The 27,183-nt window shown below is 50.7% G+C and overlaps 1 protein-coding gene across 5 annotated transcripts in view; it reads left to right on the forward strand.

The window, feature by feature from the left end:
- TOX2 (TOX high mobility group box family member 2) overlaps positions 1 to 27,183 on the forward strand; it is a 132,165-nt gene that overhangs the window by 27,487 nt on the left and 77,495 nt on the right. For 2 of the 5 annotated variants that reach the window (XM_045980104.1, XM_045980105.1), the window contains exons 1-2: positions 65 to 190; positions 23,278 to 23,343. In XM_045980104.1, coding sequence (XP_045836060.1) covers positions 65 to 190; positions 23,278 to 23,343 — 192 coding nt within the window. Of the gene's footprint in view, positions 1 to 64; positions 191 to 23,277; positions 23,344 to 27,183 lie in introns of those variants that run through there. The other 3 variants (XM_045980106.1, XM_045980107.1, XM_045980108.1) reach the window with 2 other exon arrangements.

Consider the following 27,183-nt stretch of genomic DNA (forward strand, 5'->3'; position numbering starts at 1 on the left):
AGACTTGTCAGGAGGGCTTATAAAGCTTGCTATTTCTGGCATTTTTTCTCTTTCTCTGCTGATTATGCAGCAGAATCGCACAGAGGCTGTCGCGGGCGCGTTCTCTCGCTGCCAGGGCTTCTGTGGAATGAGACTCGTGCTCCTTCTACTTGCAAGACGCTGGTGCATTGCAGGTGTGTTTCAGCAGAAGGTAAGCAGCGGGTGCCGCCACCTCCTGCGGTGGAGGTGGTCAAACCTTCGCTGCGGGGTGCAGACAGACGGTGCCTGGTGGAGGGGGGGTGGCAGGCTGGGACCTGGACTGGTGCTTGTCACCTTGTGGAATGAAGATGCCCTGGAGGGTCCAGGAGGCCTGTGGTTGGCAGCTCCTTCTTGAAAAGGAATTTTGAAAGTGGCTGGGATTGGCCCCTGGAGGGGCAGGTCTTGGCACCCTGAGCATCATAGGCACCCAGCTTATTCCGGAAGCATTTGTCCATCCATCCATCCATCCATCCATCCATCCATCCATCCAGCACCCCCTGCAGTGGGCCTGGCCAGGTGTGGGTGGGAGGGTCTGGCCAATTCAGACCAGAAACAAGGATGGGGTAGCACATGGTATGGACAGAGCCCAGAAGGTACCTGGGATGAGGAGCGGGAAGGGCTTTTCAAGGCAGGAAGGAGGGAGGAGGAGTAGCTGTGGCTGTCAGGAGCAAAGTTGGAGCTGCCTCCTTCCACTGAATCTTGGAGTTTGTAGAATCAATGAAACTTCCTCCCCAAATTTGCAAGGACCACCTTTTCCTTTTGCCCATTAAGAATCTTGGAAAAATACCCAGCTGGGATCTCCAGTTGCCCTCCTGGTGTAAAAGCAAGGCCAGACAAAGATGAAGGAGGACGTTGCCACAGATTGAAGGGCAAACACATACACACATAACAGGTGACAGAGATTCTGACGCAGAACCCGAACATGGATGGCATTTTCTAGCTGTCGCTGGGGAGATGGTCTTTGTGGAGGGAGTTGGCTGAGTTGGGGGTGGGGCTGGTTGCAAGTGACGGGGGGCTGCACCCCGCTGAGCGGGAGGCCTGACCTCTTCTGGTGCTCTGATTCATCACGGTCATTGTTGAAAAACTGGCTTTGTGCACCTGTGTCCCAGAAACGGAAACCACCCTCAAATGCCTGCTTTCCCTTGCTGGAAATGTCCCAGGTGACCTAAGAGAGACCAAGAAACAGGAGCTTCTGTGGCCTCTGCATGATCTCCACTTTCTGCATGCTGGATCAAAGGCAAGAGGCCACAAGCCCTCGGTCTGCTGGGGAAGGCTTTGGAGCCAACCAGCTGCTGAGGAAATGGCCATGGAGAGCCTCCTGTGTTCCAGAGGCTGGGTTAGGTACTCAGCTCTGCTACAAATACAGTCTGCGACATAAGGCAAGTTTCTCAAGCCTTGCGAGTCTCAGTCTCCTTATCCATAAAATGGGGACACTGATACTTCCTTCCCTGCATTGCGGTGATTGTGTATGTGCGTGCACACACACGCTGCCTAGTACTTTGCCTTATATGCGGTAGGACTTCCATAAATGTTGAGTGAGTGAATCAACAAATGCTCCAAACCCTTAGCTCTGCTTTGGAGAACTTCATGGCTAACACTGTGTGTGTGTGTCTGTATGTGTGCACGTGCACAGACGTGTCCATGGGCATAGGACTGGGGAACTCTCCCCCTTGTGCTGATAGCTAGACTGTGTTCTGGTTCCCTTCTTAGGGAGCTTGGATTCAGAGCCGCGTTCTGCTACGTAGCCCTGTCTGGTACCAATTTCTCTATGTCTCTGGTTACATCCATGGTCTCCTGACTGGGAGAGGAGTTAATTACAGGGACTTATTGGCTGTCTTGAAACAGAAACGACTCTTATTTTTAACGCTTCCTGAAGAGCTTTCTGAATACTAGCATTGTATTGGTGGGGTCTCGGGACAGCAGCCAGCCAGTAAGTCAGGGCTAGCTGAGAGCCCAGGATCAGAGAAAGGCTTTGGGAGGGACGTAGGAGTGGTCCAAGAAGGGATGTGACTGGAGTATCGCCATCCCTGAATCCCCCTGGACCTGGAGAACAGGAGCTGAACCCAGACTTAGAGTCTTGGTTCTGCCCTGTGTTTGCTGTGTGGTCTCTGGCAGGTCAGTTTACCTCTCTGAGCCAGTTTCCTTACCTATAAAATGGCAAATTATTAGAATTAAATGGGACTGGATATCTAAAGCACTGTGTGGTGCTCAGTGAATAAAAATACTTTCCCCTCTTGGGAAAGGATCCTGGGAGCCCTTGACTGGGGCCCAGGGTATCTGCTGGCTCATAGAGTCTGACACGCAGCAGACACCTAATGAATATTTATGGAGAGGATGAAGGTGCCCAGGGAATGGGAAGCCAGAGTTATATGTTTATATCCTGCGTGTAATTGCTTTGTGATCGTGGGTAAGTTTCTTTGCCTTCTTTAAGTCTCTGATTCCCTTAGGAAAATAGTTGAGGCTAGTCCTACTAACCCCTACTTGTCATTCCATGTTAGAAATCAGGGCTGTATGTGGGATCTTCGGTGGACGATGAGCTTCAGCTTTGGAATTAATTTCCCTTCTGTGATTAGTGGCACCCGTGATGACTCTCTCCCTCCTGCTGCCTCCTGTGTTCGCAAACCAGTAATTAACGAAACGGGGAGCAGAGGCAGGGATGTGAGGTTTCCTGAGGAGACAACTCGAGCATAGCTGGGCTCCCTCTGTGGCCCCTGCTGTGATTGCCTCAACTCCCGAGGGCTGTCCGGGAGTCACCATCTTTGTCCAGCCAGGGGGCCTGGCAAGTACTCACGTGTGTGGATCACAAAGGAAGTCCTGAAATACTGTAGATGTGAAGAGATTTCTCCAGCTTCTCCCAGACCCCGGGGGGACATTTTCCAGGGAGAGTGCTTTTGGGGGTCTGTTGAAACGGCCATTGATACAGGAATCAGGTGGACCTAGATTTGCAGGCTTCCCTCTCTTGATTTCTGGCTGAGACTTTAGGCCACGTACTCCTTCTCTCTGGGTCTTACTTGCTGGGCAGAACAATTGAGATGGGGGCAGCAGCCTCTTATGAATGGGGGAATGGCATAGAAAAGCCACTTTGGTTTGCACATCCTTGCCCCAGAGGGCTCATCTGAAGGAGGCAGTGACTCTAAATGGTCCCTGTCTTGATTCATTGGCCCCCACCCCCCAGACACGCCCTCCCTTGTCATGCCCATCTTGGTAAACACTGGGACTGCCCACTCCTGGGCTTACATCATCCCCGGCCCTTCTCTCAGCCTCACTCCCTGATGGCTGCCCCTGCAGGGTACTGCACCCCCTCCCCACGTCACTACTACCTAGCTGATTGCTTGGGTGATCCTGGAGCCTCCCACTCAGGCCTCCCTGTCTCCACCTCCCTTGTAGAGTTTGCTCTCCGCACACAGCTAGCAGGATCTCTGTGAACCACTCCCCTGCTGAAAACCTTTGGTTGGATGGTTGCTTATAACCTGTTGGATCTGTTCTGATACCCTTAATGTGGCCACTTGGGGGGCTGGGGCACCTGTCTGATCTCCTTTTTTGCAGTCAGCAAGCTAGCTTCTGCCTCCTCCCTCCCAGGCAGAATCACCACTTTCTGAACACCCCCCCACCACCACCACTAACCACCTGTGGTGCTTTTGGATTTTATACATGCAGACCTTTTTGTCCAGAGTGTTTCCTTTACCCCTTGAACTCCTGCTCATTCTCGCAGACAGAGCTGTGGCCTCACTGCTTTCCAGAGACCTGCTCTGATTGCTGACTCCTCTCACCCCCAGCAGTCTGGGCTGGGGACCCTTCCCTGCATCCGCCCCACTGCAGTTCTCCCCATCAGTGCTGCAACGCTCTGAGGGGACGGACGCCGGGTGTGACGCACCTTTACCCTCATGCCCTCTGGGAGGACAGATACCACAGAGCAGCTGCTTGGGAAACATCAGTTTAGGTGCCAAAGCCAATAACTCCTTACTCATTAAGGGCTTTCTGACCTTAGAATCCTCAGCCTGTGGTTTGATCTGCCTGGGTCACCCTGGATAAACCATCTAACCTCTCTGATGTTGGAAGGCCTTGAGGACAGACAAGGGAACACACATAACAGATTTCCTCTTCTTTCCCACCTGCTGGACAGTAAATATCCCCAAAGACACTTGGAACATTTAAATGGCTGAGCAGAGCAAACCCAAAGAGGGTCCAGGCCCAGCGGCCCCCAGTGCCGTGCACAGAGGAGCCCTGCACAGAACCTCAAACACAAGCAAAAATAGCACCCACTGAGGCAACCTGCATTGCAGAAGCCACAGGAAGAAGCCGCAGGCCGAGCGGATGTCAGCCACTCTGAGGCCCCACGGAGGCTCGGATGTGTCGAGCTGTTGCAGCCCTCACGCCTGCCCTTACTGGCTCCTCTGACCACAGCCATCAGATAAGGGTGCGGAAAAAAAGGCTGGCTTCCTCTCTCTGGGGAGGAGTAATCTCAGTGCCATCTGTGGGGTACACTCCATCCTCTGTCGCTTCTCTGGCTTTTCTCCCCTGCCCCCAACCCCCTTGCTCACTCTGCCCGCCCTACTGGTCTTCACCCGCACAGCCCGACCTTCGGGCCTTTGCACGGGCTGTTTCTCCACCCATCCCCCATCCTTGCCTGGTGTAGTCTCTTCCCTCTTTCCAGTTTGCCCAACCGCCCCTTTCTCCAAGAGGCCTGCCTTGACTACCCTGTTTAATTTCGCATACACTCCACCCTGGTATCCCTGATTCATCTCACCTGCTCACCTTTTTCTCCTCTCCGTAATTCTTACAACCTTCTCACATACTGTGTAAGTGACTTATTTACCAGGCTGAAATGTTTGTTTTCTGTCTTCAAAGCAAGAGGCAGGCTCCAAGGATCTTTGATCCCAGAATAGTGCTTGGCCCCCAAGGAGGGAATAAATAGTCTTTTAGGAAATGAATGTTATGAGTGAGGGGATAAAAACTAGTCCAGCAATCAGAAGAGGGTCAGGCTGGATGTGTTTGGATTCTTGTTTTATGCGCACATTCACTCACACTCACACGTGTGCTCACACAGATGCCCTCAGCCATTTTTTGAGCCTCTCCATGTTCAAGACAGGGTTGGCCTGGGGTAGGTGCTCATCAAATGCTCGTAGGAAGGAGGTGGGGGACTGACAGCAGGGCCAATGGGAAGGAGGCCTTGTGATTTAGGGAAAGGACTGGCACGTCGCAGGAGTGGTTCAGCTGGCAGGAGAGGAGAGGTCCAGTGGGGGATGATGAGGCATGGGGCTGGAGAAGGTGGCAGAAATCAGGTCAAGTGGGACCACAGAACCCAGGGAAAGAGGCGGGAGCCTTTGAACGATTTTAACCAGGGGAATGATTTATGGACGATTTAGGACTGGGTTCTCTTGGTTTGTGATTGGGTAGGAAAATCCAGTCTTTGTTCTAAGTCAGCTATATACCAGACACCCTTGGCTGTACTTTTTATGAGGTTTCTCATGAACCCATGGTGGAGATGAGAAAATTGAGAGTCAAGGGAAGGAGGCTCACAGAGTCCATCCTCCCCCTATGGCAGCCCGGAGTCACCTTTTATAATGTAAATCAGAGCATGTTCCTCCTCTTCAGGAACTCTCCAAGGGCTTCCCATTTGGGATAAAATCCAAATCCCTACTATGGCCCCAGGATTTCACCTGCTTCAGCCTCTGCTGACCACTCTAATCTCAACCTTGTTCCTCCCCTGTGCTCTAGCCACATTATTTCTCCCCTGTGTGACATTGACAGCTTTCTGCTTCCTGACCCCATGGACTTTGCACTTGATAATCCCTCTGTCCACAGGGCTTCTTGTGTGGCAGCCTCTTTCTCCTTCTGTAGGGCTCCACAAGTTTAACCCTAGAGAGAGAGATCTTTTCATTTTCTATCTCTGTAGTTCACCTGTTTGCTTCATGGCATTTATCGTGATTGTAGACATGTTTGTGTGTTGCCTGCCTCCTTCAGTGGGCTCTGAGGTCTGTGGGGGCAGGGACAGTGTCTGCGGAGGTTGCAGGGAGCTCTGGACCTGTGTGGCCTGGATAGCTGCGTGCCCCTGGACCTGTGTGGGGAGACAAACACGCCCTCCACCCCCGCCCCACGGAGGTGCTCCTTGATTCCCGCTGCACCTGACCTTGACCCCACCGCCAGTGCTGCCTACATTCCCCGTAATGCTAAATGCTCTGCCTGGCATTTCAGCTGCCTGGAGAATCCATGAATACATGTGGAAAGATGTCAGCTCCGGGCTCAACTCTCAGCTCAGCCACCTAAGAGCTATGAGACCTTGAGCAGTTTCCTTTACCTTTCTGAACCTCGCTTTGCTCATATGTAAAATGGGCACACCGAGGGACGGTCTGTCAACAAGGGCCTAACACCTATGTGCCGCATGCTTGATTCAGCTCTAAACTTCCTGATCTGAAATCCAAAAAACTCCGCCACCAAATGTTGGTTTGTAAATATGCCGCAAACTCATTTGGTCCCACAACCTGGTCTGAACTGACACAAATATCTCCGTAATTTTTACTTAACCCACTTGTGTGTATATTTATAGAATTCACTGCGGGATTATGAATGTGTTTTACTACACCTGTTGCTCCAGACCCCTACTGAAGGTACTGTGTGATTTGTGGGATTATCACTTCCTTTTCAGAATCCAAACAAATTCTGAATTCTGAAATCCTATGAGTTCTGGCTAAGGGGCTTGAACCTGTGTATGAGAGTCGGCAGACCTTCTTGGGGCATGGGAGGGTTTGGGGGGGCCTCTGAAAGCTGTCACAGCGCCAGAAAACTCTTGTTTCCTCTCGGTTTCTTGGTAGCCAGTGTCTTTTTAGTTGCTTGGGGTTAAGTGGGGTTTTGTTTGCTCGGGGGCAGAGGTTATAGCTTGGGCAGGGTGAACTCAGGTGCTCAAGCATTTCTGGTTTGAATTGAAAAGGGGAAATTTTTTCTTATGAATCATCAGAAAAAGAAATCAGGAGGAAGTGTGTGACCAAGGAGAGGAAATTAGGGTTTGCGAACTGCGTGAGTCACCCCCTTTCTGACTCCTGGGTGATCCCTTGCTCTTGGCAGTTTTCATTCATCTCCGAGACTCTCGGTTCTGTAGTTTGGGAAACACACTGGGGACTGCCGTGGTTTTCTTCTGGCTCCAGCCCCGCTTCCCTTTCTAGCCGTCAACATAAATGTCTCTTTTTGAATCACTGCCACACCAGTTTACTTAGTATCGCTCCATCAAATGTTTCTTCTGTGTCCAGGCTCTGCACAGAGTCCCGCTTCCCGGTTCCCACCCTGCTGATCGTCATAGCAGCTTCTGCCTGGCTTCCTGGACAAGCCTCAGTCTTACCTTTTCCAGTCCATTCTCTGTCCTGAAGCCAGAGGCCGGCTTTCTAAAATGCAACTCCCACAGTGGGCTTCAGCTGCCGCGTGTAGCCCTGGAAGCCTCATCAGGAGGAGGTCCTGTTTGTCTGGCATTTCAGCTCTCCCTGCCTCCCTGCTCGGTGTGTGGGCCTCCTCTCCAGCCCCCCAGTCTTGCTGAGGGCTGTTCCCATGCTCACTCCCTTCCATCCGGTGCCTTCTCTCATCACCTGGCTAAGTATGCTTTTCCTGCAGGGAGAAGCCTTCTCTCTGTGTAGTCTTTTTTTTTTTTTTTAAGATTTTATTTATTTATTTGACAGACAGAGATCACAAGTAGGCAGAGAGGCAGGCAGAGAGAGAGAGAGGGGTAAGCAGTCTCCCTGCTGAGCACAGAGCCCAATGCAGGGCTCGATCCCAGGACTCTAGGATCATGACCTGAGCTGAAGGCAGAGGCTTAACCCACTGAGCTACCCAGGTGCCCCTCTGTGCAGTCTTTTTACACAGCCATCTATGCTCCCAGGAACTCTGGCTCCCAGTATGCCTGTCATCTGCATTACATTCCAGCTCTTGCCCCCCTCACTATACCACAAGCTCAGGAGGACAAAGACTGTGTCCCACCCACTGCTGGTACCATCTCCAGCTCAGAACAGAAGACTGATTTAAGCAAGACTAGGTGTACTGGAGACAAAGGGGCAGGTGTGGTGAGGGGGTGACTCCTGAGACAGGGGTCTTGGATTTTCCACTACCCTGCTCCCAGCTGGCTGTCTGCCTTGGGAGTGGCTGCCATATTGCTTTCCAGTAGGCTGGAAACTGTTTTCCTTGTCAGCACTGGCGTGAAATATCCCTTTCATTACAGTAGGTGTGTTTCACGTACATTTCTCCCCGTCATCGAATCAAGTGTACATTTTCCCTGTATATTTGTTTCTTGGTAGATTGCCTCTTGCCTGACTTTCCTGTTTGTGTCCCGGGTCCTTTTGTCTATTGGCATCTTGCTGTCTCTTTAATTTGACTGAAATGTTTCTACATCGTATATATTAACTGTCTCATAGTCGGTGCTGATATTTTCTTAGTCTGATGTCCTTTTCATTTTGGTTTTATTATGCTTCCTTCTACAGAAGATATTAATGCATATATATTTGAATCTGTCAATCTCCCTTCCTCTGTGATTGCTTCAAGGGCTGAGGAAGTTATCCTGCTGCCATAGATCTGATAAACATTCTGTTCTGTTTTCTGCTATTTCCCTATAACATGACTTTTTATATTTATTTAACTCTTTAATCTGTACGTTTTGGTCTGTGGCTTGCACTGGGAATCTGGTACGTGTTCCTAAAAAGGAACAGGATAACCACGTCATCTTCATTCTGTTTTTGTCTTTTTTTAAAAAAATAATTGGTCTTTGTCTCTTTGTTTCCAAAAGGAGAGACAAAATAAGATAGTTGTTATGAGGGTGAAACTTGGCCCAGTGAAGATTCTGGCTTTGCCACTTTCTGGCTGTGTGATCTGTGAGCAGCTGCTGAAATTGTACCGTGCATTTTCTCCTCTGTAAAGTGGGTTGATATCTCCCTCAGAAGCTCGAGTGACTACTGTATGGAAAGCATGTCCCATGTACCTGGCATATCGTTATGTGCCCTCCTTCACCATACGTGTTCATACAGAGCCAGGTCTAATTCTGCGCTTTCTTTTCTGTTGCACTGATTTTAAGTTCTTCTCTGACGTCACTGTCACACTCCTCTGGCTGTTGGCCACACAGAAAGTTTTAGTCTCTGGCCAAACTAGGCACCCGCCACTACTTTTCTTTTAGGAATATTGCTGTAAAACTCCCCATTTTTTAAAAATGCATGTTGATTCTTCCTGCCCACTCTCCACTGCAGTGGTTTATCGACACCCCACCCCACTTGTGCACACACACCCCGGTTTTTTTACCCTCTGCTCACTCTGCTCCCTCTACCTAACAGATGTGCATCAACTGCTCTCACCTGGCTTGTCTCCCCTTAGTGCCTTGTCACCCCCGGTGTCATCAAGTTCTGGTGCCTGTGTTCCCTCTGGACCCCAGGCTTCCCTGGAGATCATTAGTGTCCAGTTCTCAGAGCCTGGCACATGGCTGGGTACAGTGCAGGTACTCAGGCCAGAGACTGGGGAAGGCGGGCTGGTCCCCATGACCTTCAGCTTTGATGGCAGGTGGGCTAATTCTGGCTTCTTTTGGACACCCAGGCTCAGGGAAACTAGCAGTGTGGCGGTCGTGACCCTCAGCAGGCTGTTGCAGATCCCTGTGGGTCATCTCACAGCCCGGGCCTCAGTTTCCACTGTGGGATAATGAGAAGGTCTCCGAGACCCCGGTTTCTTTTACCCTGGGTGGCTCTGAAGTGAAGATGAGGTGGAGAACCCACTGGCCTGTGCTGAGCCTCAGAGTGTAGGCTGTTCTCTCTCTTGGTTTTCTGGGGGAAAAGGTCTGTTAGGACCAAGGTTTTTCCATTGCTGTTCTGGCCCCTGTGCGCAGGGTCCTCAGGGGGAGCCCAGACTTGGGAGTAGAGGTTCGATTATCAAGAACAGAGGGCTGGAGGGCAGGAATCCACCTCATGCAGTGAGGCGGCACACCCAACCCACCAGTTCCATTCCCGTTTCGCAGGAGGGGGCTAGTCTGAGGATCCCACAGGCGAAGTCCTTGCCTTGGCCACACGGCCGCACCGGGCATGAGCGAGCCCAGGTCTGCGGGCTTCCAGAGACACGCCGAGCCACTGTTCCCCCAGCTCCCAAGTCCAAAGGCTGGTTTTAAGACAGCACTTAACAATACAGCAACAGTGTTTACATATATTATTTCCTGTGTTATCTGGCACTGACAGAAGGAAGTGAACTTGGTACTTCGTCTGGTTAGGTTTTGGGGTTAGATGCCTAAATGCCAAGTTCATGTGACCTAGAAAACCTTTCTAGGTCAAATTGCTATTTCAAAAGACTTTTTTTTTCTTTTCTTCCCCCCCCCCTTTCTTTTTTAACCGACCCACGACTGAACGCTGTCGTTGACATATTTCCCTTCCAACAATGCAAGCCCTTTGTGGCATGATTGAGGGCTTGTTTTGCAGCGCTGGGAGAAAATATCTCCCAGATCATCTGCTGCTCATTGTCTCTGGCACTTGCTCACCCCACCCCCCACCCCGTGCCACAGTCCCACCCGACACTCGCTCATGTGGCCCTGGGTTAATTGTCTTTGGCAAGGATCGGTTTTGGGACGTTTATCCAACCACGGAGGATAGATAATTGTCAAACATGAATACTCACCGTCCCAGCAACCTGAGGCTCTAGACCACTGACCGCAGCCCAGTCTCTGGGGAGGCGGCTGGGATTGGACAGCTCCGCAGCTCTGCAGGGTAGAGGGTCAGACTTCAGACATGGGGGAGTCGTTAGAGCCTCGACCCTGCCGATGGGCTTCTGGGTTTGAGTCCTGACTCTACCCCCTACCAGCTGGGTGGCCTTGCAAAAGACTCTTCACCTCAGTTTCTTCATCTGTAAAATGGGAGCCGGAGTAGTAGTAACTTATCTCAGGGTTATTGAGAAGATTCTATGAGCGAAAATTTACAGATCAGCTAAAGGAGAGGCTGGCTTCTGCAAGCACGGTGTAAGTGTTGCACCAATTAGTGGAGATGAAAAAACGATCATAGCGGTAGTGGATGCTCTCCTGTCACCCGGATCCCTCCTCACGCGAGACACTCATCCTGCCAGCTGGTCAGAGTGTTGGCTGCTGTGGTCTGGCAGCTGAGCCTCCCTGGGTCTTGCCTTTGGTGGAAGGAGGGGGCCTTTCCCAAGGTTAGCCCCTTCCCCCAGGGCAGCCTGGGTCCCGTGGCCGGAAATGCAGTTGCTCCTGGCCTTAGTCTGGGACATGGCTCCAGAGCGGTCCTGGGGACAGGCTGCCATCTCCGGTGTGACTGCATCACGGCTCACCTTGTCCCTCTGCTCCTCCTGCCTTTCGCCTTTCCTGGAGTGCCCACCCCCGCCCCCCACCCAGTGAACTTCCCACCTTCACTCTCAGAGCCTGTTCCCAGGACCCTGCCCTAAAACCACAGGGAGCCACCACATGCTGAATAGATCTTGACATCCATTTTAAAACACATCTATCTCACTTGCTTGCCTTTCCAGAACCTCTTTGAGGAGCAGCCTTGGGGGTTCTACACCATCCCCGTCCCCTCCTCTCTGGGTGTGCACCATTTGTGCCCCACGGACATGCTCGGCAAACTCCTCTGCTCTGTAGGGTCGTGGCAGAACATTTGAAGGGGGGGTGGTGGTTTCAGGACCCTCCTCTGGTGGGAAGAGGAAGGTCTAATTCTGGAACAAACAGCAAAACTTCAAACTGACCAAATGGGGGTGCCTGCGTGACTCAGTTTTAGCTCAGGACGTGGTCTCATGGGTCATGGGATCGAGCCCTGCACCAGGCTCCACACTCAGCACGGAGTCTGCTTGAGTTTCTCTCTCCCTCTCCGTCTGCCCCTCCCCCTGCTCACACTCCCTCTCTCTCTAAAAATAAATAACTTAAAAAACTAAAACAAAAAACCCCCAACCCTGACCAAGTGGCTAAAGGACTCAAGAAAGCCTCATCCATTCAGTCCCTTCATGTACAAAAGAGGGAGGTGAGGCCTGGAGAGAGGAAGGTCTTGTTGAAGGCCACAGAGCGAACAGGTACTTCTGCTTTTCCCCTCAGAGGAGAGAGCGCTTTGGGGAAATAGTGGGACACGGTGATCTGAGGAGTCAGACCAATACATGCTTTCAGGGTGCTCCCAAGCAGAGGGGCAGCTGTCATCAGGGGCTTCCTGGAGGGGGCAGCATGGAAAGAAAGGGAAGAAAAGGGAGGTGCAGGAGGGGAGTCCGAATGAAGGACAGGAGGTCACCATGAGAGTTGGGTTGGCAAAGGGCAGGTTCTCAAGTTCTTTCCAAGACTTTTCCCTGGTGGCAAGGATGGGACCTGAAGGAGAGGGTCCCGGGCAGAACCAGACAGGAACCTTGTCTTTCCTGACCCACACTGGCCCCTCCCTGCCGAACCAGTTCTCTGCTCAGGACTAAATGAGTGAACAGATGAGGGAAGGGAAGATTGTGCTGGAGAAGGACTGCTTCACTGCCGTGGTGGTGGTGGTGGGGGCAATGGGAGCAGGAAAAAGCCGCAGGCTTTGAAGACACCAGTTCCTGGTGGGGGAGGGCTTATGGCTTGGAGCTGGGAATGTAGGTCCCTACCCTCACTCCTCCCACCCCAGAGAGGCCCATTGGCGCCAGCTGAGATGAGACTGTGGCTACACGAGGGGTGCAGGTGGGACCAGCGGAGAACACACATGCCGGCATCCCCTGCCGCAGAAGCGCGGTGGACGGCCAGCAAAGCCTGCGCCAGATCTGATGGGGTCCTCGCCCTGCTCCTGGACAGTCTCACTGGACCACACCCTGACCCACTTCCCAGCCTGCTCCCTCCAGCCACGGGCTGCGTCTGCAGCCCCCTTGGAAACATTCCCCCTCACAGCGGCCAAATGAAAATGTTTGTTGAAAACAACATGTGCATAATTAAAGCTTAATGAGCGCTTGTCTGTTTGGAATGTGCAATTAGATTTATAATCGGGGATGGGAGCGAGCTCCAAATGGCTTTAAATGGAGCTGAGAGAGAGGATAATTTTTGCCATAAATCTGCGGTAGTGTTGAAGGGTATGTAAGCTGCTACCGGCCTGCCAGGCCACCATGCTCTGCCCATTGGGCTACCCTGCCCATCAGCCCCTCTTGGCAGCTGCAGCTGATTAATGGCCTGTGTGGGACTCACCAGGGGTGTTTGAGGTGGTTCTGCTCTGGGTTGGAGCGGGAGCTCGCCCAAGCTGTGTGATCAGAACTCACTATGGGGAGATGAGGGTTGGGGCCAGGTGCAGCTACCCTGTTGTGTGGGGGGCCCTGGTGGACAAGGAGTCTGCATCATCCCTGTGTCCCCCTGGGCTGGGAAGTGGCTCCACATTTTGTTCTTTGCTGCATCCCAGTACCAAGAACTCAAGTAACGTCTGTCCAGTGAGTGGTGTCTCTCTGCACCAACCTCTTGCCTTGAACAAATCACTCCCCCTCTGTGGGCCTTGGTTTCCCCATATCTATCACAGAAAATTCTTCCATTCCCCAGGGACCGCATCTCAACCAGTGCTCTCCTGTAGAAATAGAATGCAGACCACATATGTAACTTTAAATTCTCTAGCAGCCAGGTTAAAAAAAGTAAAAAGAAGAAACAGGTGAAATTAATTTTTAGTAATATATTTCAGTTAAATGCATGTATCCAAAATGTTACCACTTAAGCATGAAACCATTATAAATTTCACATTCTTTCTTTTTAAGATTGATTTATTTATTTAATTGACAGAGATCACATAGTAGGCAGAGAGGCAGGCAGAGAGAGAGAGGGGTAAGCAGGCTCCCTGCTGAGCAGAGAGCCCAATGCGGGGCTTGATCCCAGGACCCTGGGGTCATGACCTGAGCCGAAGGCAGCGCGGCTTAACCCACCGAGCCACTCAGGTGCCCCTAAATTTCACATTCTTTTGTTGTTGTTCTGAGTCTTTGAGCCCTGGTGAGTATTTTATACTCACACACACCTTAATTTGGACCAGCTGCGTTGCAGGTGCTCGGGGGGCCACATGCGGCCGAGGGCCACTCTCCTGGAGAGCAAGGGTCAGGAAGGAGGATGGTTGGAGCCAGTTGAGAAGGTTCTGCTTCCCCATCTGTAAAATGCGGACAATGACTCCTATATCCCAGAGGAGGCAGGTGCCTGGTAGCTCTCCACCACGGGAGCTGTAGCGATCGCTATCTTTTCATACTCCCTCTCAATGTATTTATGACTTAAACAGGCAGCACCATCCACACCAACTCTTGTTGGTAGCGGGGAGGAGGGTCCTATAGTAGCCATGGTGCTGGGCTTGCTTGCGAGGACTGCTCCCGGCCGCCCTGGCAGGCGTTGCTCCCCCTTACTGGCCAATGAGGCCCCAGGCACAGAGCTGTCAGGTCACCTGCTCTGGTTTACAAAGCTTGGAAATGGTGGGGTGGGAAGCTAGTATAGGCCTTTGGGGGACCAGCATCCTGGACTACAGACTCAGCTCTGCCATATCCTGGCTGTGTGGCCTTGAGAAGATCCCCTAACCACTCTGGGCCAGTCCTAGGTCTGGGTTTCTCAGGGGGCAGAATAAGGATGTGCATTATGCTGGTAAAACAGGTGCACCAATAAAGAGAAAAGCTTTTTTGGAGGGAAATTGATATTTGGTATTTAGGAACAAAGCATCATTGTGGGAAAAATCTCTCATTTGGACTCTTGTGAAGATTTTAATTTACAGATTTTATTTCAATTATATGTGGCAGGCATAGGCATCAGGGGTCTTTCCCATGTAAGAGACCTCAGAGGGTTGTATAAAAACCCACTCAGCTTCCTCACCGATGGGAGAGGGGTAGTTATAGTGACCTAGTGACCTCTTGGGTTTGTTCTCAGGATTCAATAATTTATATAAGTAATAGCTAACAATTACTGAGTGCTTGCTGTGTATGTACCAGGCGATGTTCTCAGTACTTTCTGTATGTTAACTTAGTCAATCTAAGTGACAGACCCATTTTCCGGAAGAGGAAACTGAGAAACTTAGTTAAAACATCACACAACTTGAAAAGCAAGGCTGAGATTTGGACTTAGGGAGCCTGGCATCAGAGCCGGTGTTTGTACCCATCATCCTTCTCTAAGTGCGCTTGCACCCGAGGCTCTGTCCCGGGCCCCCTTCCACCTGCGCAGCGCCTCTCTGCCCCTCCCCCGCCTCTCCTGGGTCCTGATGTACATCTCTCTGTGACACCGCCACATAAAACCGCACTCTCGGCAGAGCCCAGGGCGCAGCTGCCGCATTCAGTGCCTCTAGCTTTTGAGCCGTGTTTTGATCCACGCAGAAGGAGTGTTCTCACGGCCCAACGTGGGGGTGGGCAGGCGCAGTGTATGCTGCTTTGATTGTTTCCTCTTTAGATCTCTGTGAGGTGCATCTCTCAGTGTCTGCCACTGGCTGCGCTGGGGGCTGTGCATCCTTGTTCTTTGATCTGTGTCTCTGTGCAAGGAGCGGGGCAGAGGCAAGCAGATTCTACAGAACAACTGTTGCTTTGGTACCAGGAGTCAAGGCCAAGTTCAGAACTGGCTGGGTGGATTTGGGCAAGATCTCCAGCTACCCTGAGCCTTGCCTTGCTCATCTCTACAGTGGGGCTGGCCCTGCAGCCTTGGCATTTCTGGGAGGGTTCCAGTGAGATGACCAGGCACAGCCCGGGGATGAGGTCTGGTACACGGTAGCTGCTCACTGGCCTGAGCTCACAGCAGCCTTGAATGCCATGTTCCCCGCTCTTTGCCTGGCCCGTTCCCATGTGCCCTCCATCCTGGAGCTGCCATGTTGCCTTTTTAGGATGCCTCTCTTGAGAAGCCTTCCTTCCTTGTGTCCACGTCCCTGGAGTAACCTTATCCTGCCATTGCCACATTTGTCAAAGAAGAAACCATTATTTGATGTCTGAAATGCTGAATTCATTGCTATACTTTGCAAAGCTAGTCTCTCCAAATCAAGCATCAGCTGAGATTTGTAGGATTTGGGGGGAGCACAGTGTCCCGGGGTAGAGGATTTTCAGAAGCAGGAGGCTTGGGACTGGCTGAGTCCTAGAGGTGGGCACGTGGCTACTGGAGTTAGACTATTATTGATCAATTTGATTTCCAGAGGCTTGAGTGAATGCGGAGCTGTCACTGACCAACTGGGATGGACTTCGAACAAGTTTTGTAGTTACTCGTTCCCATCTCGGGACTATGGCCAAAGAACAGCCCGTCTTTCTCCAATGTGGGGAATGGGAACATTCTATTCTCTGAAGCTTCTGCATAGAACTGGGGGCTTCTTGAGGGCAGGATCTGTCATAATCATTATGCCTTGTGCCAATACAAAGTTGGGCACATAGTACACACTCGAGCTATTGTTCCATAAACAACAGTTGCCCCATCTGTAACCTCAGAAACCCTTTGCTTTTACGTTTCTGTGCCTTATGACAAGTTTTGTTTATTATAAATTCCCAGTGGTTGTGACTGTGTTACTTGACACATTGTAGGTCTTTACTACATGATATACAAGGGCATGGATTGATTTCATTTTGCTTCTTCATATTTAAATTAGATCTTAGGTCGGAGAGTAGGAGTGAATGAGGGGAAGACGTGGGAGGGGCAGGGTCAAGGTGAATGGGTTGACTTTGAACAGGACTGAGATGTTTCACCTTTCCCGACAAAAGGGAAGAAGGGCAGGACTGGTGTACTGTCAACAGGGTGGGGAGGGGAGAGATTTGAAGGGATAGCTGACAGCCTCAGTGACATAGGAAACATGATCCTGATGGAGAAGGTTGCCAAGCCCGATGCGGGGATAAGAGTTTAACACATAATAACAATAATAGGTTAAATTCAAGGTCACTCACAACCATTACTGGTGGAACCAATACTCTAACTCATGAATCTGTGCTATAGCCCAGGACATCACATTACATATAGAAGTTGAATTGAACCCAGAGCCAACTTGGGATGGAAGCTTAAGGTTGGACCCAAGAACGCAGATCTACGGAAGCAAGCAAGACTGCTAAGGTTGCATCACAGCCAGGAAAAAAAAGACTAGGGAGAGTTGGATTTTATTGGGTAGAGGAGGGGAAGAGGAGGGTACTCCAGGCTGAAGATGGGACAAAATGTGTAAAGTCTGGGGCACTGAAGGTTCCTGTAACCTTGAGGGATGCCCTGGGAGCTGAGGCTCAGGGTCAGTTGTCATGGAGGGTCCTGGATGCCAAGACCAGTGATGTGGTGTCACTGCAGGGTTTTGACCCAAGCCCTGAAGCGATCACTAGTGATAGCCAGGGTGGAGGATGGATTGGGGGAGAGTGGGAGCTAAGCACAGAACCTCTTCATGGGTGTTTGGATTAAGGGGATATAGGCGAGATGGGGTCCAAAGTCATCCTGGAGGTACTGCTTGTGTCCTGTGTAGAAGGTGACATCTTCTCTCAGGATGGTGGACCCCTGGAAGAAGAGCAGATCCGTGCACATGTAAGCTCAGTGTGGGGTGTGTGGAATTTGAGATGCTCATGGACCAGATGTCCAGGGAGAAACTATACATTGGAATCTGGATGTAACTTAGTTGAAGATGAACATTTGAGAGTCAGTGATACGTTGTAACCCTAAGAGGCCATGACATTGTCCAGGGGAAGTGTGCGTAGAGCGAGAAGGAAATACCAGATGTAAGTTAACCATCCACTTATCCATCCCACTTACCCATGCAACCCACTCCATCAACCCAGGCATCCCACTTGGGGTTTTCATCCTCACTCTTCATTCTTCATTCTCACTCAACCATCCCATCCATCCATCCATCGCACCCCCCCCCCGCAACCACACATCCCACCTTCTAAATGTGCTATCCAATCACTGAGTCATCTGTTGACTGTCCGTCTAACACCTTCATCCCTCCAAACCACTTATCTTCCCCTCCCACCTACTTATCATCCATCCATCCATCCCACCCATACACCTACCCACCATATATCCACTCATTTTACCCATTACAACTATATCCTTCTCTATTGACTATGTCAACCACCAGCCACATGTGACTTTTGAGCACTTGAAATATGGCTAATTCTAAACTGAGATATGCTGTCATGTAAAATGCACATCAGATTTCAAAGACAGCATTAAAAAAAAAGACTTTAAACCATCTCATTCACAGTTTTTCTGTTGATTACATGTTGTAATCATAATATGCTAAAAATATTGGGTTAAATAAAATATGTAATTAAAATTAACTTTACCTATTTATATTTGTTTTTTTAACTGTGGCCACAGGAATTTAAAATGACATATGCAGCTTGCATTTGTAACTTGGATTATATTTCCATTAGACTGCCCTGATGTATATACATTTGTCACTCATCCATCCATTCATTCACCCCTCTATCTCATCCTTCACTCCCTCCCTCCTCCCATCCATTCATCCATCCAGTTATCTCATTTGTCTATCCCACAGATACCCAATTTACACTTATTATGAATCAGTGTCTCTCAGGATCATAAGAAAGAGGAAACCGAGGCATAGAGCGGCTAATGCACTTGCTCACGGTGGTACTGATGGAGCTGGCATTGTCCGGTTCTAAGATCAGGGCTCTCCCTTTTCACCTTGGCTGCCTGTTTGCTAAGTGTCCTTAAAGTTAAAATGGGATCTAGGTTGGGAGGGCTGTTGGAGTAGGGGCCCAGGGGACCACATGGTTTGGGGGAGAGACAGACCCTTCAGAAGCCGCTGTGAGCAGGGTTCCTGGTGGCCGTCATGAAAGGGTTATCCCCTCACATTCGATGTTTGCAAAAATGTGGGTTCTTTCAGATTCCCAAACTCATTTCCATGACAAAACTCTTGGGAAGGGAAGATGAAGGTCTGGCTTTTGCAGAACAATCTTCCAGCTGTAATGAGAACTGAAGATGGCGACGGGAAAAGGAATTATAATTAGAATATGAAATGGGGAAAATTAATCTATTCCAGTCAGTGGTAAGAGGATGTTCTCCTGGCATCTCACGGAAATTCTTAGGCCATTTTTTCCCCTGCATTTTACCGCCATCCCCAATTTTAAAAGATACAGAAGGTTGCGTGGCGTGAAAAAATACATTTTTGGCTGAGGGACTGATAAATTGTGAGATATGCATGAAATTTAAGCTCCTGTGTGGGTCGGTACATGCTCACGCCATCCACATTTGTGGGTACACTCAGGCGAGTTCTCTTTACGTTGCTGCAGATGAGCCATCATCCCTTCCTTTCCCGGTGTGCACGCTGTGGGCGTCGTGTACCTGTCACATGAAGGGTCTACGACACGTGCACATTCAGGCTTGTGCTATGGACATCTTTGTGTTGGCTTGTGTTGCCTGTGGGTGTGGTACGTGTGTGAGTAAGTGTCATTGCAGTCCCCCACCAGTTTGTGATGTGTGTGTAGTCACCAGGCTTGGGCACACTGCATTTGGCATAGACATTTGTGTCCGCATACACCCCGCCCCCAGCATTCACTGTGCGGTGGGTACAGATGTGGGCATTTGTGATCTTGGTTGTGCACGTGGAGGAGGAGGGTGCCCTGCTTTGTGATTTCTCCCCTTGGCTTATAAGTTCTTTCCCCCAGAAAGCAACCTCCCCAAAAGGGCTGAGGAGGTAGGCTCCAGGCCTTAGGATCCTGGGGGCCAAGCCAGGGGAAGCCTGGGACCCTCGGGGTCACCCTCTCTCCTTCCTTCCCCTGCAAGGACTCCCATCTGGTGGAACCCTGAGTGGAGGAGATCAGAGAACAGACTCCCTCCACCTCCCGCCACCACCACCACCACCATCTCGGGTTCATGGCTGCCCAGCAGCCAGGTCCCAAATCCAGTGTGCTCCCAGGGCACTGTGCAAGACAACTGGGGTAACCCATCAGAGGCTGACCCAGGCCTGGTCTTGGGAACCTCTGCCAACTGCTCAGGTCCTCCTCGAAGGTGAGAATCAAGTTTTACTCTGGTACGTGGCAGCTTTTCTTGGTTGAATGAATGAGTGAATGAATGAACCCACTAGAGGCAGGCTCTGGGGACCTCATGTGGTCCCCTTGGCAGACCCCCTTGCATCTCCCAGGCTATACACCTCAAAATCCAGGGTTTTCTTTTCTCGTATCCTCAGAGCCATCCCCCATGGCTCAGGCGGATAATGCCTCCCTTGCTACGCGCCAGCCCCAGGCTAATGGTTGCTTCTATAGTGGGGTGCAGCAAAGCCTTGATCTCCACTCTAAAGGGGTTTCTGACCTAGTGGGAGAGACCAGACCAAAGAAGCAGGCAGCCCACTCTGAAACCCAGCCTGTCTCTAAGTGTGCGGTTGGGGCAGCTGTGAATCCTCTCAACCTGATTCCTTGGTTTTAAACAGGGAAAATAAAACCTGCTTTGCTGAGTTGTTTTGAGGATGAAATGAGATATTTTATGGTATTTGCTCGGTGTTCGGCACATTCATTCATTCCCCGTATATTTGTTGAGTGCCTGCTGTGTGCATCAGGGAGAGCAGACGGGGTCCTTCCTTTTGCAGTGGTTCCATCCTAGCCAGCATTTAATAAATGGGCTGTTACATGGGCTGTGTTTTTAGCCTGTGCCATACCGTTTGATTACTATTGCCTTATAAAATGTTTTAGACACCTGGCTAAACTAAGTCCCCCTCCATTTCTAGTCATTGTTTCTTATAGAACATATAAATTATGTGTGGCTTTTTAAAAGGTTTTACTTTTCTCCAAGTAATAAATGGCCATGGTGACACATCGAATAGCACCCAGGAGTTTTTGTTGAAAGCGCCCCATCCTGTCCCATTCCTAGTTTCGTTTCTGATGCCAGCCTGTTCCAGATACTTGTGGGGGAAGCAGTTTGGAGATGACCAGGACACAGTTCTAGCCTCCATGTTGCTCCCACTCTGGGGCAGAAGATAGATGTGGAGACAATCTATGTTGTAAGAAGGACGGCCAGAGGAGGTGAGAGCCTGGCAGGCCTCCTGGAGGAGGTGGTTTCTGAGCAGAGCCTTGAAGCAGAGCTCCAGGCACAGTGTGCTGGATGACCCCTGCCTTGGGGGCCCGTGCCTAGACTCTAGGCATGGTGCGACCTTTTCTTTTGTTAATACGACAGTCACTGAAGGACTCTGCCCATCCCTGTGCTGGCAAGGCATTTGGGTATACCCATTAATCCTACTGCCTTGATGGGAAGACTGGCCTAGTAAAAGATAATGTGAATAGTATCATGCTTCATTCATTCATTCAACCAACAAGCAATTATTGATTATCTGCTTTATGCCAGGCACTACTCTAGGTGTTTGGGAGGCAGAGAGCCCAGGACTCCTGACCGTCAGGAGCCTCCGTTTTGATAGGAGAAATCCACCACAAGCACTGAACATGGTAATATAAGTAAATGACGTGGAATGCTAGAAGGTCACATGGTCTATGGACCAAAGAACAAGGTAGAGCAAGGCAAGGGAACCGGGAAGGGGGGGCTGCCCACAGAGGTAACAGGCTGGGCGCTGAGCCTCTGTCCGTGAGGAGGGCCCAGGCGCCCTGGCATCTTGTGCATAATCACGGCAGGGTGTGTTTTCACGGCCTCCGCGAGGGTGCTGGGCGATGCCTATCAGAATCTCACACGCACACACGCCTGAACCCAGCGACTCTACAGACGAACCCTACAGATAAACTCACACTCCGGCGAAATGATGAATGTACAAAAATATTCACGAGAACAGTGCTGGGATAGGGAAAGACTAGAAACAGCTCAATTGCCTGTGAGCTCAGCTAGTTGAATGTATCTGTTACATCCATACCTGGAATACCAGGTACCGGGAGACAGAATTACGTTCTGATATAAAACACTTCCCAAGATGTGTTGCTAGGAGAAAAATGAGGTGCAAACCACAGTGTAGAGTATGTTGTCATTTACGTGAAAGAAACGACCATAAAATGTATACATGTGGACCAGCTCTGAAAGGATGTAAAGGAAGCCGGTAGACTGAGGGGTAGCCTCTGGAGAGGAGCAAGGGGTGGCGGGAGGTGGGTGGGAAGGAGAATTTTCACGCTGTTGCTTTTCATGCGTTGGAAATTTTGAGCCATGTGAATATAACCTAATAAAAAAATTACATTTTCAATTAAAATAAAATGTCCTGCTGCCATCGGGGCCCCACCCGGATCCCTTCACTAGCCTCTGCAGCCAGCTCCCATCTGTCAGGAGCTCTGACTGCAGATGGCTCACAGCTGGCATGGTTCTCTGGGGAACTGTCCCTGGCCAAATGGGGGCCACCCTGCTCAGAAGGTTATGTCTCCCCTTGCCCCCTAAGGGCAGCCTACAGCCAGTGACTGACTGAACTCCATGGGGCGATTCATGCCCCATGGCTCCTCATGGGACCAGGCTGCAGCGGGTCTCCAGCTGAGATCACATCTTTGCTGAACGACTTCCACTGCCCTGTCCTGCTTTCCTCCCTCCCTTGCAGATTTTCCCAAAGAACACTTACCAAAAATTCACAGGCATTTGAATCCTGGTCCCATGCTCTGCATTTAGGGAATATGACCCAAGACACCTGTCTCAAAGGAAGGGAACTTACTGGAAGTGAGCTAAGTGCTCTCCATGTTTTGGTACAATACCCCATGGAGAGGGGACCACTATCATTATCCTCATTCAACAGATGAGGAGCTTCAGAAATCCAGACACCAGCTCAAGAATGCACATCATGGGGAAAAAGCCAGTGAGCCCAGAGCCCACTCTTCCCCCATGACACCTGCTTCCTACTGCAGGAACATCTTCCTGCATCCAGACTTGGCAGCTAATCGGAACATAGGATCGTAGTTTCTGTGCATGGTTTCTACTACAGCCTTCACTGCCTGTGGCCAGAGGCGGCCTAAAGGGAAAATGGGGGGGGGGGCGCAAGCTTCTTAGGATGGTAAGACCTGGAGGGCATGTCTGGGGCAGGACTCTGAAGATCTCAGCCTCCCTCCATCATGTGGAATTCTAGCTCCAGCTGATAGTCTGATGTCCTTTTGGCCAGGAGAGATATTTGCATACTTCCAGGGATGGGGAGCCTCAGTATCTGACAAGGGCCATCTGCCACATTTCTGGACAAGGCATTAAGGGCAGAAATGTTTTCCTCTCTTCATTCTGTGATTAATGGTGCCAATCCAAGCCCACGGGGGCCACAAAACAGGGGCTGCTCTTTTCACCCTAGAGGGAATTCTGCTGAAATGGGATTTGGGCATCTTGGGCTTGAGCTTTGCTTCTCCAGGCTCCACAGACCTTTTTGCTCCGTGCGTTCAGTCTCCTGACCTCCTTGGACGTCTCCTGGGGCTTTCTGGAAAACATCTTATTCAGACCGACTTCTCTCTCTTTCTCTGTTCTAGTTTGATGGTGACAGTGCCTACGTGGGGATGAGTGACGGGAACCCAGAACTGCTATCGACCAGCCAGGTGGGTGCTCCATCCTCCCTGTGTGGGGGTCCAGCCTGGAGCTGGCAGGAGCTGAGCTGCTGCGAGGTGGACCCAGGGTGGGCCAGAGCAGTGGGGCAAGGCCACTACTATCCTCTCTTACAAGGATCAAGAACACCAAGTATCCCTTTAAGAGTGACGAATCCAACTGGGACCACGGTGTTTTCAGTAAATCACCTACCTGGCTGCGGTTGGCTTAAAATGGGCACCACTGAAAACTTGGTAAAACAGCAAATGTGTTGCCCACATTTCCCATGGACAGAGGAGAAATTTTCGGCAGCAGTGGGTAGAGATGTCACATGCTCCCCGGTACTCTCTGCCTCTAGCCACCACATAGCACCCACGGGGTCTACACTGGCAGGGAGGCACACATGGCCATGCAAAGGCACACGGAGTTCTCCTGCCCACCTAGAGTTGTGTGGTACCCCTGGGGAGGATTGTGGACGTGGCATACAGGGAGGAGAGCAGAGGCTTCCTGTGTGGTCCTCCCTGGGAAGGAGACTGAGTCATCCCTCTGCAGGGCTATCCTGGTCCCTAGCCCTCTGGGAGTTCCAGATGCCAGCTAGAATCTGAGTTTCCACTGAGAGCCTGGTCTCCAAAAGTTGTTTTCTTTCAGTTGGTAGCATCCTTACTGCAGGCTGGGGTGCCGGGGAGGGTCCTCACTGGAGGCCGGGGAGTTGGGGAGGGTCCTCACTGCGGGCTGTGGAATTTGGAGGATGGTTCCTTAAGGCCGTGGTGCCTACAGGTTGGCAGCACCTGAGGGTGCAGAGGAACTTGGGGAGCTGGACAAGCCCGTCCCTGGAGCTGACCTCCATCCTCTATGCAGTCGTGATGGTTGTGGCAGTCCAAGTCGGGTGGCTGGGCCCCCATTTTCCAGCTGGGGAATCAGAATGCTATTAATTCATTTATGTGCCCTCCTGTGCGACAACCCCAGTGGTGGACATAGATGAGTAAGGCATGGGCCTGTGGCTTTTAGGGTGCACTGCCAGGGAGGGAAGATCCCGTACTCAGTGCGGGGGAATGAACTCTGCTGCGGGGCACTGCACCTCCCTCCCCCGCTGCTGCAGGGGTGCTCGTGCTGGGGCCGCCATGCCATCCATGCCCCTTCGCTGGCCTGTGACCGTGTGAGCATCACAATGCTGGGGCAAGCCGGCCTTTATATGGCACTGACTTGTGCCAGCCTGAAAGACACGCTGGTGGGCAAGACTCCAGCTCCTGGAAATGCTCATTTTAGAAGAAGCCACTGAAGTCATTTAATTGTCCGTAATCAGCTTGGACATGTGGGCATCTCAAAAGACCAGAGCTTCCCCGCTCCCAAGCATCTCATCTGAGCCCTTTCACAGCATTTAAGGTGCATTTTGTTAACGTGCTGAGCCTGGCTCTCAGGGCTGTGGCAGGCTGAAACCGTGATGGAGAGCGTGGCCACCATCCTCCTGTGGGAAGGGAGAGTGGGGCTCGGGGGCTCCCTGTGGGCCCACAGTCCTTTACAGAAGAGATGCGGGGCAAAGCGTTCCCACAGGCTGCTTGCAGCAGCGCCCTTGCCTGTCCACCCAGCACGTCATCACTGTCACAAAGCCTTTTCCTCAGTGGGTACTTCAGCTGACCTTCATCAGTCCTGAGAAGTAGTAGGTTGTCATTAATCCCATTTTATAGATGAGGAAGCTGAGGCTGGAGGATGTTGAGTGGCTCTTTCAGGGAGGGGACAGCAGGGGCTCAGAGCTCCACACATTACTTTGTTCCATTCCTGCCTCAAGCCTGCCACAAAACTTCCTTCAGCCAAGTGTCCCTTTGTCAGAAAGCTGTTCATGACCCTGAAATCCAAATTAGGTCCCCTCTCCTTGATTCTCTCTCATGACACTGTGTCTTTTTAATCCATGGCATCTGTTACTGCTTATCTGTGTGACGACTTAGCTAGCATCTGATTTCCACACTAGACTGTGATTTCCATAAGAGCAGGATCTGGTCCCTCATTCACTGTTGTAGCTTCCAGTGTTACAAAACCTTACATGTAAAAGGCACTTGGGAAAGACTTGCGTGATGGGTCATGTGGCCCCTTCTCTTTTCCGGTCTTCAGTTTCCCTGGCAGTGAAATGAGGCAGTTGGATTCCTCCAGGGGAATCCAAGTCTCTTGTGCTGTCACTCGGAGTCTCCCTAACTTAACGCTTCATAGAGAAAACATCAGGGTTCTCTGTGATTGACCAGCCACCTGGCAGCAGGAGCCAGCCTTGATGGGAGCAGATTTAGCAATTGCAATCTAGACTTCTTACAGGGTGCCAGTTGGCGTTCATTGCATATGAAGCATGTCAAGGGGCTCCTGGGTAGATCAGTCAGTTGGGCATTGGACTGCTGATTTGGGCTTGGGTCATGATCTTGGAGTCCTGAGATCGAGCCCTGCATTGGGCTCTGTACCCAGCACAGAATCTGCTTGAGATTCTGTCTCTCCTTCTCCCTCTGCCCCTGCTCTGCTCATGCTTGCTCTCTCTCTCTCTCAAATAAATAAATAAACAGAATAAATAAAATCTTTAAAAAAAACAACCCTAAGCAAGTCAAAACTTAGCATCTTAAAACAACAAATATTTACATAGTTCAAAATTCCGTGGATTGGTGGTTTGGTTGGGTTCAGCTGGGTGGCTCTTCTGGCCACAGCTAGGACCCCTGTAAGTGGCCACTGTAAGCTGCCAGGTCAGCTGTGGGCTGGTTGGCATGGGGACTCACTTCTCTTCCAGACAGTCTCTTGTCCCCCAGCAGGCTAGCCTGAGGTGGTTCGCGTGGTGGAAAAGGGTTCCCAGAGCAGCAAGAACAGCAGCTGCAAGACCTGTTGAGGTCTAGGCTTAGAACTGGCACATGGGTACTCCCAGCACATTCTGTCACTCAAAGCAAGTCAGAGAGCCAGTGTAGACTCAAGGCATGGGGAAGTAGACCCCACCTGTTGATGTGAAGAACTGCAAAGGATTATGGTCTTTTAACAAACCCATGGGAACATGGGATGTTGTTCATGCTGATTTTACTGAAGAATAACAGACTCATCCAGGACATGCAGCCCCTAGTGGCTTGGGGGGCTGGATCCCTACTTCTTAATGTTTTCTTCCAGTCTTTTCCCTGAAGTGCTTGTCTAAACCCCCCTCCCAACATACATACATGAACGCCCTGTCATGTTGTGCTGCCCCACCAACCGCAGGGATTGTATGGTCCCAGCTCCTGGGGGGGGGGCTGACATAAACATCTGGGCAAAATGATGGTTTCCTCGCCAACAGAGGATTCAGAGTACAAACGTTCTATATGTCTTTTTTTTTTTTTTAATAGGCTCCTTGCCCAGCCTGGAGCCCAACGTGGGACTTGAACTTTCTACCCTGAGATCAAGACCTGAGCGGAAATCAAGAGTCAGATGCTTAACTGAGCCCCTTGCCTGTCCACCCAGACAGCCCCAGAGTACAAAGAGTCTAAACGGCATAAAATGCATGTTATAAATACAGTTAAATATGAGATTCACCCATTTAGCAGATGTTTATTGGGCACCTATTTATGTGCAAGGCTCTTGATGTAAGCAGGAAGCCATTTCTGGAAGATGTGCTTCTAGGACATACCATTTCATTGTATTAAGAACCTGCTCTTTAACGTAACCTTCTCTTGAAATACCATCCTTTTTTTTTTTTTTTTAATCTAGAAACAGGGGTAGAGACATAGTTTCCTTTGGGATCTGTAACAGCCAACTGCACCCCCTGTTACAAACTTCCAAACCAGCTCTATGGGCTTGCAGTTTCTTTTGCAAATGCATACTTTATTGTTTGGTTTTTACAAGTTTCCATAGAATTCCTGCCTGGT

This window comes from Meles meles, chromosome 16, assembly GCF_922984935.1.
Source record: "Meles meles chromosome 16, mMelMel3.1 paternal haplotype, whole genome shotgun sequence".
NCBI classification, from domain to species: Eukaryota; Metazoa; Chordata; class Mammalia; order Carnivora; family Mustelidae; genus Meles; species Meles meles.